Consider the following 13109-nt stretch of genomic DNA (forward strand, 5'->3'; position numbering starts at 1 on the left):
GGCGGTTGGTGTGACAGAACAAGATGCAGAGGATAGGAAGAAATGGAAAAAGATGATCCGCTGTGGCGACCCCTAACGGGAAAAGCCGAAAGAGAATGATGATATATACACGTGTGTGTTCGTGTATATTTGTCTACTTTGTTTCATTGAAAGCTCATTTCACTGAATTTGAATTCACCCTGACCAAATCGCTGAAAGCTCAAATTACTGAAAACTCATTCACTGAAGTGAAGTACTGGCACTTTGTAGAGTACTGTAAGGCAAGTTAAAGGCATCTGCCCTTTTCCCCGCTGTAGTGCGATCCTTGAGTTAATATATATAGTTAGGGGGGATGTGGGGGGCATAACCCTCCACCCATTTGGTTTTATATTTTATTTCACTGAAAGCTTCAAAACAATACATTTTAAACTATAGACATGCATATTTACAACATCAATGACTAACTCTTTCCAGAAGACAATATATACCCAAACTAAGTGGGGGGCTATGCCCACCACACCCCCCAATGTGGGGGCTATAACCCCCAACTATATATTCTAACTCCAGAATCGCACTACAGTGGGGAAAAGGGCATATACCTTTTACTTGCCTTACAGTACTCTACAAAGTGCCAGTACTTCACTTCAGTGAAATTAGTTTTCAGTAATTTGAGCTTTCAGCGATTTGGTCAGGGTGAATTGAAATGAGCTTTCAATGAAACAAAGTAGACTGTGTGTGTGTGTGTGTGTGTGTGTGTGTGTGTGTGTGTGTGTGTGCGTGTATATATATATATACATAATGTGTGTGTGTATTATATATTGCAGTAATACCGTCAGTATCTTCTTTCCTCATTTGACTCGCCTTTTTGGTACCCATCACCCCTTGTCACTCACTCCATCAGGTCTCCTCTCTAGGGAAAATTTGCCTCTTCCTCCAGCATGCAAAAGAGAATATTTTAAATATCATCCCTGAAGACGCGGTAGTGTTGTTGCCTCACAGCAAGAGGTTCTCTTTGTTCGATTCTCGGCTGGAGTGCCTTCTGTGTGGAGTCTGCATGTCCTCCCCGCGGTCAAGTGGCCTCCGAAAGATATGCATGAATGGGAGTGCCTTTGCTGAAGGTTGGGCGGTGGGCTGGCAGTTCGGCACCATAAAAATCTACTGCCAATAATTAGTGGTCTGGAGTTCCGCTGTGGTGACCCCTAACTGGGAAAAGCCGAAAAGACAAACAAAACATCCCTGAAGACAAGTCAGAATTTTTATTGCTTTTTTTTTTTTTTTTTGCATCTGTATCTGCATAAATGCCTACTCTTTTTTCTGCAGTAATGCTTTTTAACCTCCCCTGAAACGACATCCTGGTTGCTCTGGTATATCTAGTTGGAGTGATTGGCTACTTTCTTTTGCATAGTAGTTTCAGGTGGGTCTATATTAGAACATCGAAGTTTCAAAACTTCAAATGTTGTAATATAGAACCCTATTCAGCGAAAGCTGAAAATATCGAAGCAACAGAAAACAAAATTTTTTCCTAGGGGAAGAATTCGGTTGTCCATTTCTCTTGCTTCGGTATTTTCAGCGTTGTGGTGGAAAGTTACTGGTCGGGTTCAGGTAAGTATGCAATTGAGTGCGGGTTAGGTGAGTTAGGCTTAGGGCCGTGGGTTAGGTATGTGTGCGATTGTGTGGACATGAGGGTTAGGGCGGGTTAGGTGAGTTAGTGTTAGGGAGCAGGTCAGGTAAGTGCGATTGTGTGGACGTGAGGACCGGGTAGGTGAGTTAGGGTTAGGGCGCGGGTGAGGTGAGTGTGCAATAGTGACGGACCTTAGGGTTTGGGTTAAGGCAAGTGGATAGTTAGTGGTGTGTGTATAGTTTAGTGTAGGGTTAGGTGTAAGATTTTAGGTGTGTGCTTGTGTGTGGATTGCTGTTTGTTTGGTGTGCTTGTGTTGTGTGTGTGTGTTTTGGAACAGTGAATTTTTTCCTTAGGAAAAAATTTGCTGTTCTGTATGTTCGATGTTTTCAGCTTTCGCTGAATAGGGTTCAATATTAGAACATTCGAAGTTTTGAAACTACGATGTTCTAATGTAGACCCTTTTCAGGTAAACGTTTAGGATTAAAGTTTGTAAATGGAATTATGTTGAATAGCTATTTTCTTTTATCTAAAACTTAATTTGTTCATAAGCGTCATTTTTAAAAGTTGATCATACAAAGTTCTGTCAGAGCTTTGTGAAGTTAGTGAACGAATGAATGTAGTGCCAGCTTTACACGTCCAAAACTTCTTTCTTTTAGTAACTTCATTTGTGCACACGTCCACAACTGCATTCAATTGTAGTGGTTGGTTGTATTTAAAAGTGGAATACAAAAGTTGCAATGATTTTGTTTAGTTTTAAGTACACACGTTAGGGTAGTCTTCTCATTTATTGTAACTTGATTTGATTTGCTTGTTTTAGTTTGTTTTTTACTCTCTGTTTTTCCCTACTAGAGTTTCAGCTGATATCCTTCTAGGATGTCAGTTTGAAACTCTAGACAATATTCTTCTAGAAGCAGTGGTGTTGTATGGTTCTTTTGATTTTCATCTTTGTTTGCAGTAGCACTGCGGCTATTTAATGCATTATTTTTTACGAGTCTAGCACTTGAGCTGAGTGGGGAGGCATAGGAAAGGCATCTGTTTTTTACTGGCTTGTGTTCCGGGAAGGGGTGGGGGTCAAAAGCGGGGATGACAGCTCTGGGGTGATACTGGGGGTATATATCCCATAAAACTGAGGGCACACGGAGACAAACATTCTCAGCAGTAGTAGCCTTGCACTTCTTGCATTGGGAATGGGATATGGGTAAGGCATATAAACAGTAAAAGATCCCGATGAACATGAATATAAAACTGCACTGGGGTGCCTCAATTTCCTCTGAGGCAATGGGAAAATTAGGTCTGGAAGAGCTCTAGTGGCAGCCAAGTTTGCAGTTCATGGGTACATTACTAGTTAACACATATTTAATCTGGTTGTATCCTTGCTGGACAGGGTTGTCAGCAATTACCAGTACTGGGAATGTAAACTGTACTGCATTTGGGATTGAAATTCCCCTGCAGTAGTCAGCAAGTGTGATGTATGATGGCTGGGACTTGATCAGTGAAGAATTATTGATTGGGTCCATGATCAAGTGTCTCCTTCCCGTTCAGCTCATGCTGGAGATGGTACCTTCAGTCAGTGTGTGTTCTAGGGGTGTTAATTCAGTATTAAGTGTAGATGTATGTGAACAAGGAGGAGATGACAACATAACCCCTGGTATTCTAAGGGTATTAAGGACATGCCTTTCTGTATCCTGAGCACAGATTAAAACAATCACTGTGGTACATTAGGAAACAAATGTGAGCACAACCCTTCACCTTGTGCAGGGGAGCAGTGAAGGTAGTGAATATATCAAAATAAGCTGTTACTTTAATCAGAACAGTAGTTTAGCAGATTTTTTGAGTAGGAAGTTGGTCCCTGACCCATGACTAACACGTGTTTTCCTTCTGTTAGAGTGACACACTAATTTGTGAATTTCTTCTTTATTCTGTAGTACATAAAGTGCTTCTAATTTGTAAATTTCTTCTTTATTCTGTAGTACATAAAGTGCTTCTAATGGCAAAACTAGAGTCAGTGCGTTTAATTGTGATTTCTTCCATACAGGAAATACAACCTTACTTGACGCTCTTTCTTCAAATGAGCTGCTACCACACCAGTTAATGTTTTATTTTATCCAAGCATTTCTCACACAACAGCACAATAGAGTTCTTCACCATGGCCTTTAATCTGTCAGTCTTTATGTGCAGTTAGTGATTTTTATAGCACCTTAACACCATAGATGATTTTCCAGTAGTGAGGCAGGCTAGAAAACAGTACAGTTTTGTACCTACCATAAATATAGATGTTCGAAGATCCACATTGCTGCAGTCATAACTTATGGGTAGTCCGCTGTCCTCGGTCGGCCCGAATACCAAAGTATTAGGCTGACGTCGGTCATGGGCGCTCAAATCTGACGTCAGAGCGTCAAGGTATTAAAGCGCATGACCGACGTCATTTCCTCAGTCTTTTCTTGCCCCAGATGTCAGAAGGCCCTAAAAATAAAGGCCACAGCCAAAAATTGAATATCTCCCTAAAACCTAAAAATAAAGGCTACAGCCAAAAATTGAATAACTCCCTAAAACCATGTACAAAAAACAGCTACAACCCAAACCATACAACCACTCCAAACTACAGAGGGGAAGGAGGGAGGGTAAATTGGACTGCAGCAATGTGGATCTTCGAACATCTACATTTATGGTAGGTACAAAACTGTACTATGTTCTTCATCTCACATTGCTGCAGTCATAACTTATGGGTAGAATCCCAAAGCAGAGGTAAAGGGAGGCTGGCAAAATCATAAAGCATTGGGAGCTGCCAAAATGCCCTGTAAGACTGCAGTGGCAAATCCAGCTCTAGATTTGGAATAAAGAGGAAGATGGTAATGTTTAGAAAAAGTGTGCACTGAACTCCAAGTAGCTGCTTCCAAAATATCTTTAGTAGCCACCCCCCTTAAAAAAGCAGTGGAAGTGGCAGTAGCCCTAGTGGAGTGAGGTCTGATCCCAGCTGGAATCTCCTTACCATGATGAGAATAACAAAAGCAATACAAAGGCCAATCCACTTAGAAATAGTTTGTTTGAAACAGGTTTCCTGAGAACCCAAAGCAAAGGAAACAAACAACTGCTGAGACTGTCTGAACTCTTTAGTCTTGCTCAAATAATAACGCAACTGCCTGTGAATATCCAAAGTGTGCAAAATTTTCTCCCTTATTTTGGGATCTGCATAAAAAGTAGGCAAATGAATAGATTGGTTCAAGGCCACATTTGAAACCACTTTAGGCATAAAAGTAGGGTTAGTACGCAGAGATACCCTGTCCTTATGAAAAATTAGGAAGGGTTCAACTGCCATTAGAGCCTGTAATTCGGAAACCCTTCTAGCAGATGTAATGGCCAACAAAAAAGCAGTCTTCCAAGACAAAAACTTTAACTCAGTCGTAGCTGCAGGTTCAAAAGGAGGTAAAGTAAGTTTTTCCAACACAAAATTGAGATCCCAGGCAGGAGTAGGAGCTCTGCGCGGTGGTCTTATGTTCTTTGCCCCTCTAAGGAATTGCTTAAACAAAGGATGAGAGAATAATGGTGGGTCACAGTCATAGTGAGCAGAAATGGCTGCAGCATGAACCTTTATAGAGGAGAAAGACAAACCCTTGTCCAATAATTCTGTAAGATATTGAAGAGAAACACTCAAATCAGGCCTGGAAACATCAAAGCTCTTTGCTTTGCTCCAAATAAAAAATCTCCTCCATTTATCAGCATAAACTTTCCTTGTACTAGGCCTCCTGGCCTCCAAAATAACATTCAAAACTTGTTGAGGAAGCTGTGACCCTCCAGGTTCTAGAACAGAATATGCCAGGCTGTTAGATGCAGGGACTGAATCCTGACATTGAGGAAATGATTGCCCTCCTGAGTCAAAAGGTGCGGGATCAAAGGCAAAGGGTAAGGAGGTTCCCGTACTAAACTCCTCAGCAGAGGGTACCAGTGCTGCCGAGGCCAATCTGGAGCTATTAGAATCATGGAGGGCTTGTCTTGTCTGACCTTCAAGAGAACTTTTGGAAGTAGAGGCAGAGGCAGAAAGGCATAGACGTGAAGATTGCTCCAACTGAATGATAGAGCATCCACTTTCCAAGCTGTGGGATGAAACATCTTTGTGCAAAACTTTGGCACCTGGAAATTTAGTGGAGAAGCGAACAGATCTATGTCTGGAGTCCCCCATATCATTGTCAACTGTCGAAATACATGAGGATCCAATTTCCACTGTGGGGATCCACTATCCGTCTGCTCAAAACATCTGCTAAGGAGTTCTGTGCTCCTGGCAGAAACCTTGCTTGAAGAGTGAGTTGTAAACTGAGAGCAGTCTCCCACAAAATCATAGCTTGCCTGCAAAGAGGGTACGAATGGGTTCCCCCTTGCTTGTTGATGTACCACATGACAGTTGTGTTGTCTGTTTGAATCAACACCTGCCCTGGGAGAAGTAAATCTTTGAAAGCCATCAATGCAAACTGGACTGCTAACATTTCCTTCAAGTTGATATGTAAATGTTGAAGTCTGGCAGGCCACGTGTCTTGAACCCATTTTCCATTGAGGTGTGCTCCCCAAGCCTTGTCCGAGGCATCTGTCGTTAAAATCTGACTCGCCTCTGGTCGGGTCACAGAGAGTCCCTTGTTTAGGTGACATTCCTGAGCCCACCACAAAATTCCTTTTGAATGCAAGGTATTATCTGAATGACAGTGTCCAGATCTTGGCAGTGTTGTGTCCATACATTTTGAGATACCATTGTAGCTTCCTCATATGCAGTTTGGCATTGGGTAGCACCAGAATACAAGATGCCATGAACCCCAAGGCTTGAAGGACTGTCCTTGCAGTCAGCCTGGACCGTAGAGACAACTGATGGAAGTAAAGTGTAAGATTCTTTTGCTTGTCCGGGGTCAAAAAGGCCATCTGGGAAGCTGTATTCAGTCTCACACCCAGAAAGCACATTTCCTGAGGGGGTACTAGACTGGACTTTGTTTCGTTCACAGAATACCCTAGGCACCTTAACACTGTCATAACATACTGTAGATGGTGAAGAAGCTCGTGCTTGTCTTGAGCAAGAATCAGGCATTCGTCCAAATAAGGATAAATTTGTATTCCTCCTAACCTGAAGAAGGCTATCACTGGAGCCAGTACTTTTGTGAATACCCTGGGCGCAGTAGATAAGCCAAAGGGCAATGCAGAGAACTGATAATGTAAAGCCCCAGCCAACGCAGGAATCTCCTGCAACTGGGCCTGATAGGAACATGAAGATAAGCCTCTTTGAGATCCAGAGTTACCATCCAGTGATCTTTGCCCAACAGAGGCAGAAGTTGTTGCAACGTCAACATTTTGAATTTTGGAATGTCCAGATATGTGTTGAGGATAGATAAATCCAAGATTGGCCTCCAAGTGTTCCTTTCTTTGGTACAAGAAATAGGCGAGAGTAAAATCCTAGGCCCACTTCTGACAGAGGGACCTGCTGTATAGCCCCCATTTGAAGAAGTAAAGAAATCTGTTTGTGAGCCTCTACTCTTTGCTGAGGAGGAACGTCTGGCATGCTTTTGAAAGGAGGCAATGTGTGGAAATAAAACTTGTAGCCTCGGTCTATAATGTCCAACACCCATTTGTCCTGGGTGACTAGAAACCAATTTTGCTTGAAGAGTGCCAACTTTCCTCCCAAAGGAGCTGCCAGACAGGATGGATCTGGCAGCTGGAGTTGCAGGTCATTGGGCCTGTTTACGAAAGGACTGGCCCCTGCCCTCACCTGTAGATTGTGCTGGTGAACTCCACGGTCTAGACCTGAAAGAACTCTGAGCTCTGCCCCTACCACGTCTAGATCTACCCCTAGACTGTGAATCAGAAGAAGGGTAAGTCCAACCCTTAGCAGGCCAGTTCCTGCTAAACTTAGGGGGCTGCACCTGCAAAAAATCTTTAACAGTCTGCATAGACTTAGCCTTGTCTTCCATTTTCTTCAAGACAGACTCCACAGGAGAGCCAAACAAAACTTCAGACTGCAAAGGAGCATCTAAAATCCTAGCTTTAACATGTTCTGACAAATTCTGATCCTTAAGCCAGGCGTGCCTGCGAATAACTGAACCAGTGGCAGCCACCCTGGAAGAAGCCTGTAAAGCATCAAAACCACACTGCAAAGCATGCTTACCCACCTGATCAGAGGCATGTACCAAATCCTGTAATTCCTTACACTCTATGCCCTCTGCCAAAGCATCCACTTTAGATTTTAACTGAGAAAGGAGAAAATTCTGGTACTTCAACATATGAAACTGGCAATTCAAAGCCCTCATTGCTAAAGTGGAAGAGGTATACACTTTCTTACCCCACCTTTCCAAAGCTCTAGCATCCTTATCCATAGAAACTGGATTCTTTACAACAGAAGCCCTGACACCCTTAGGTCCCTGGCTAATAGTTTCTGGGTCAGCCCTAGGGCTCTTATACAGATATCTATGAGCCTCAGGCACTCTGTAATACCTATCTGGCTTAACTGGCGCAGGAGGCAAAGAGTCTGGATTAAGGGAAGCCTCAGAGAAAACGTCTTGAACAACATCCAAAACAGGAGGTATAGCCAAGGGCCTATGCTGTGGTAAAAACAAAAATTCCCTACGCCTCTTCCGGGAATCTGAGAAATCCTGACCTTCCCATTTAAAATGCTCCCTCATAGAATGAAGGGTTTCTGAAAAAGAAAAATCCTCTGGAGGAGAAGCAGAAGGAGTGGAATCCTCTGCGTCTGAATCAGAATAAGGAGGAAAATCCTGAATGTCTTCAGCCGAAGACTCTGAGTAATCTGAAGCCTGCTCCAAACATTCCATTTCTGGCTCCACCCGAGGCCTCTTGTCAGGAGGGGGCATAGAACCCCTGATTAAAGTAATTAAATCTTCTGCCATTTTAAGCATGTGTGTTTTAGGCACAGAACCTGCAGAACTAAGACTGACACCTGTGGTAGGCAAACCAGGCCTGCCTTTGGAAGGTACCTTAGAGACAGAAGGAGAAGGCCTAACCACCTTAGGCAAAGAAGGAAGAACAGCAACTTGAGAGGCCCCCTCAGCCTGACCTGACTCCTGAGAGGCCACATCTTGCAAAATCAACGTCTCCCCCTGAGACTCAGTTGAAACCTCGGCCGGATCAATCGAATCCACCATAGTGTCTAAAGAACCGGCGTCTGGAACGGACGAGTCATCCTGCTTGGACTTTAAAGATTTATCTTTGCGTTTCTTCGCGGTAGCGGGCGTCGGAGGATCCGACGGCATATTGTAATTACACCGCCATCAATACAAGCCTAGCACAATCTAGCCTACGTTTAATGGTGCGCTTATTAAATCTAGCACAAAAGCGACACCCGACAACGTCGTGCTCAGGTCCCAAACAAGGAATACAAAGAGAGTGATAATCCCTATGCGGTGTCTGTTTCCCACAAGAAATACAATTATTCACTTTTTCTGACATCCGGAATTAACTGAGGCAAGAAAAAACAAAAATATTCCCCAACGGGGTACTTAGCCCAACTTGGTTTCGGTCTGAAACTCAGAATACGAAAATTTCAGAACGCCGAATTGCACTTGCAAACGCTGCTTCTGCTTCGGACCATGCGGCAAAAAAGACTGAGGAAATGACGTCGGTCATGCGCTTTAATACCTTGACGCTCTGACGTCAGATTTGAGCGCCCATGACGACGTCAGCCTAATACTTTGGTATTCGGGCCGACCGAGGACAGCGGACTACCCATAAGTTATGACTGCAGCAATGTGAGATGAAGAACATCAACAATGAATAAGGTTAGATCCATTGTTCACGCACCAGAATATTACCATTTCCGAAAGTTTTTGATCATTTGTTGCTCCAATCAGGCCTGTTGTATTCCCTCAGTTAAGCTGTTACAGTTTCAGCCCATACTTTTGCAGACATTAGTCAACATTCACCTTTAGGAGCATTTCTGAATGTGTTTTACGTATCAGACCACTGTAGCTTTTACTGTTTTGTCTGTATGAAGTCTGAAGTAAAAGACAATGAAATTTATTACAAAAAGATGGTTGGAGAGGGCTAGGTGAAAGTATATTTATTTGACCTGAGTAGGTGCTTAAAAATTGTGTGTGTGTGTGTGTGTGTGTGTGTGTGTGTGTGTGTGTGTGTGTGTGTGTGTGTGTGCGCGTCCGTGGGCACAGAATTCTATGTAAGTTTGTGATGGTGATGATCTGTCTGTTGCTGACACTGAGTTAATACCAATGTTAACCGATCTGCTGTTTTTCAGGGGAGAGTGTGCCAGTTACCAAAACTAACCTTCCAAATCCAGCTTGGGCTGCAAATGGATTGATCCAGCAGGAGGAGGTTTACAGCCCAGAAGAACACAAGCGTCATACCTTGTTCTGTGGCACAACTGTTATCCAGACACGCTTCTACAGTGGAGAGCCAGTCAAAGCTGTTGTGATCAGGACAGGTAAACATTAAATGTGGAAAAGTTTTATATTATATTTTTTGCTAGCCACCACACCAGCAGTAATTTTTAGTTGCTTCTCTGATACAGACCTTTTTTCTCATCGCTTTTATTTGAGCAGTTTTTACGTGACAAGAAGTCTCTACCAGCCTTCCTCAGTACCTTTACAATTAGAAGCTTCTTTTTCTGTAGCAGTGTACATTTGATCAGGAAACATCCTTTATTTTCACCTGTGGAATATTTTATACAATTTTTTAACTGATCTGAATCGTTCATTTGTCTGATATTGAGAGAGATTGTGTTGGAAGGGCATTCTTTGTAGAAAATTATTTGTGTCTGCTGTTTATTTGCTGTGTTTATTTTGTTATGAAATCTGTGATTTTAATCTCAGTGGCACCCTGCTTGGGTTAACCTTCAACCCATTCTGTTTTATTCACTGCAGGGTTTTCAACATCTAAAGGACAACTGGTTAATTCCATCCTTTACCCAAAGCCAACCGAATTCAAGCTGTATCGTGATGCATACCGCTTCTTGCTGTGTTTGGTGGGAGTAGCAGGAATTGGCATGCTTTACTCCATTATCATCAGCACACAGGAGGGGGTAAGTTCATCTTCTAGTGCATCTGCAGTAGCATGTTATCTGGCAGGTCCGGCACTTCGAATACATATAATTGCTGTGGGATGCTTCATTTCTGGAGATGCCACAGGACCTTCTACTTTGCCTGCACGAGTATACCGTGGGCGTATGTTATCAGGAATAGGGTGAATGGAGTTACACATTTTCTCATAAATAGAGATGTATTCAGAACTCTGCAGTTTTTCTAATCAGATTGCTTCTCACAGTAGGTAGAGTCTTTGCAAAAGTGCTGGGCTACGTCTAGGTTTAACAAGTATTAGCAGATCATAAGGGTTGTGGCACTGTGAAGTGCAAAACACAGAAAGTTAATTTACAGCTCTGTTTTATTAACATACAGTCATGTATTTAGAAAACAATGTATGTGAAAATCCTCAAGATTTATTTGTACTGAAAAAAAATCTAGAGTCCCTGAAAAAGCTACTGGGAGAAATCACTGAAGTTCATTAAATGGACATTACTGTTAGATCTGGGAAATTTGCCATCATTATTTGACAAATGTTAAGAATCCTGTGGCATTTACATAGTTATATCCAGATTGTACAAACTGTCTTTCTGCAGCCATCTATCTCATCAGCAATCTCTTCAGGAGCTACTCAACACAAAGGCATTACAAAATTTATCTAAGGTTGGGGGCTGACTTAGTTGTTAAGGTGCTTAATTACACAGAATTTCTATAATGGTCATGATGTTTACCTATGAACCTTATAGACACAAATTACAGGGTTAGATTGACACTTTGGGAAGCAGGGCTTGGATTAAAAAGGCCCCAATGAGGTTGTTGTTGTTATCACCTGTGAACCTATAATGTGAGGAGTATGCCAGCACTTTCATATGTACATCTCTGAACATTAACAAACACATATGCACTTTAGCTATGATATCTTCACTAATGATATTTGGAGGCTGATGAAAGTGCATGTGAACCACGCAACCCATATATGTATATCCTAGAAAGGGCAGTGACTGCATATTCCTGACCATTTAGGTATGACCAAAACAATGCAGGAAGTAGTTAATAAAAGTGTTGAAGCTATGAGGTATGCAATGGAGTATAAGAAAATGTTGTGAAAGAATAATTACTTATATTGATTTATTTGTATTTGTTCCAGGAGCCTGCTAGTCGCATTATTGTGGAAACTTTGGACATAATCACAATAAGTGTACCTCCAGCTCTGCCTGCAGCAATGACTGCAGGTATTGTCTATGCACAGCAGCGCTTAAAAAAGAAGGGTATTTTCTCCATTAGTCCACAACGGATCAATATATGTGGACAACTGAACCTTATTTGCTTTGACAAGGTAATTGTCTGCATTTGTGTACTCTTAAGCACATATACAGTGAGATGCTGACAAAAATATACAGGCATATACTTGAACAGTTGCAACAATTTTGCACTAAATTGCTAAGGAGAAATTGATCTCATAACAGAATGCTCCAAGACCACCTTTAGGTTATCATTAATGTGCAGTTTTTGTTTGAGAACTACCTTTTCACTTTTGCTTGCTTGTCTACATTTTTGTGAAGGGAAAGCACTGTTTTTTTATCTAAAGTTTGGATGTTTACTTCAAGAACTGATTTTTTTTTGTTTTTGGGATTGTTTATAGACAGGGACACTAACAGAGGATGGCCTGGACATGTGGGGCTTCCTTCGCTGTCATATTGGCAGGTAAGGGTAATTACAAATACTAAATTATTTACTGTATTTTTAATGAGCTTATCGCCCTTTTTGCCTGCCAGCCATCAAACCATGAGTTCAGCATTGCCCATTTGTTCCCCTTTTCTACCCCATCCAGTCCGCATCTCACATCACACCACAGTAAGACCCCATTCCTCTAGAGGAGGTTTGCTTCATTAGACCATATGAATAACATGAGAAGAGCATGCCCTGGATGGCTGTCATCCTGGCAGCTATGAAGGGTGTTTTTGTCCCTCCGATCACATGGTCCCCTGCTTTACTTAGTAGCCTGGGAATGTGGCTTCACCACTGTTCCATAGACAGATGGTATTTGCATTTAAAGATGGTCTGTGATTGTATGCAGGTTAATGAGCATTGACTGCACTGGGGCTATCAGAAGCCAAGTCTTTTGCTGACTCTGGAGGGGTGTTATTTTTTTTATAGTCCTAGACCCACTCCATTGGAAGCTAATGTGGACAGATAACCATGACAACCTACCCCCTTGGAAGCTGATATGGGCAGGCATATCATTGTGATGACCTACAGCACCTTTCCCTCACTTGTGCATGGTCATATTCATGTGCCAGTGAATGTTGTCCTGTAATGCCTTCATAGCACCAGGCCCATATCCCTAATCCTCTCTGCTTTTCCAGAAAATTTCAACTTACTTGGTAACAAAAGCTTTAGACCAAGCTGTCATTCATTCCCCCAGATAGCTTTTCACTCTTATCCTCCCCTGCTGGCTCATTCAGATGTTAGGTCAGGGTAATAAGGGTGGC

At 42.3% G+C, this 13109-nt stretch overlaps 1 protein-coding gene across 1 annotated transcript in view; it reads left to right on the forward strand.

Moving 5' to 3' along the window:
* The window catches only part of LOC122806703 (polyamine-transporting ATPase 13A3-like), a gene marked incomplete in the record, with an annotated part of 1429840 nt that overhangs the window by 768628 nt on the left and 648103 nt on the right, over window positions 1-13109 (forward strand). The window contains 4 exon segments of the mRNA XM_044077342.1: window positions 9837-10022; window positions 10462-10619; window positions 11765-11953; window positions 12260-12321. Coding sequence (XP_043933277.1) covers window positions 9837-10022; window positions 10462-10619; window positions 11765-11953; window positions 12260-12321 — 595 coding nt within the window.

This window comes from Protopterus annectens, chromosome 7.part0 (genome assembly GCF_019279795.1).
Source record: "Protopterus annectens isolate FY-2018-M chromosome 7.part0, PAN1.0, whole genome shotgun sequence".
In the NCBI taxonomy this organism is placed as follows: Eukaryota; Metazoa; Chordata; order Ceratodontiformes; family Protopteridae; genus Protopterus; species Protopterus annectens.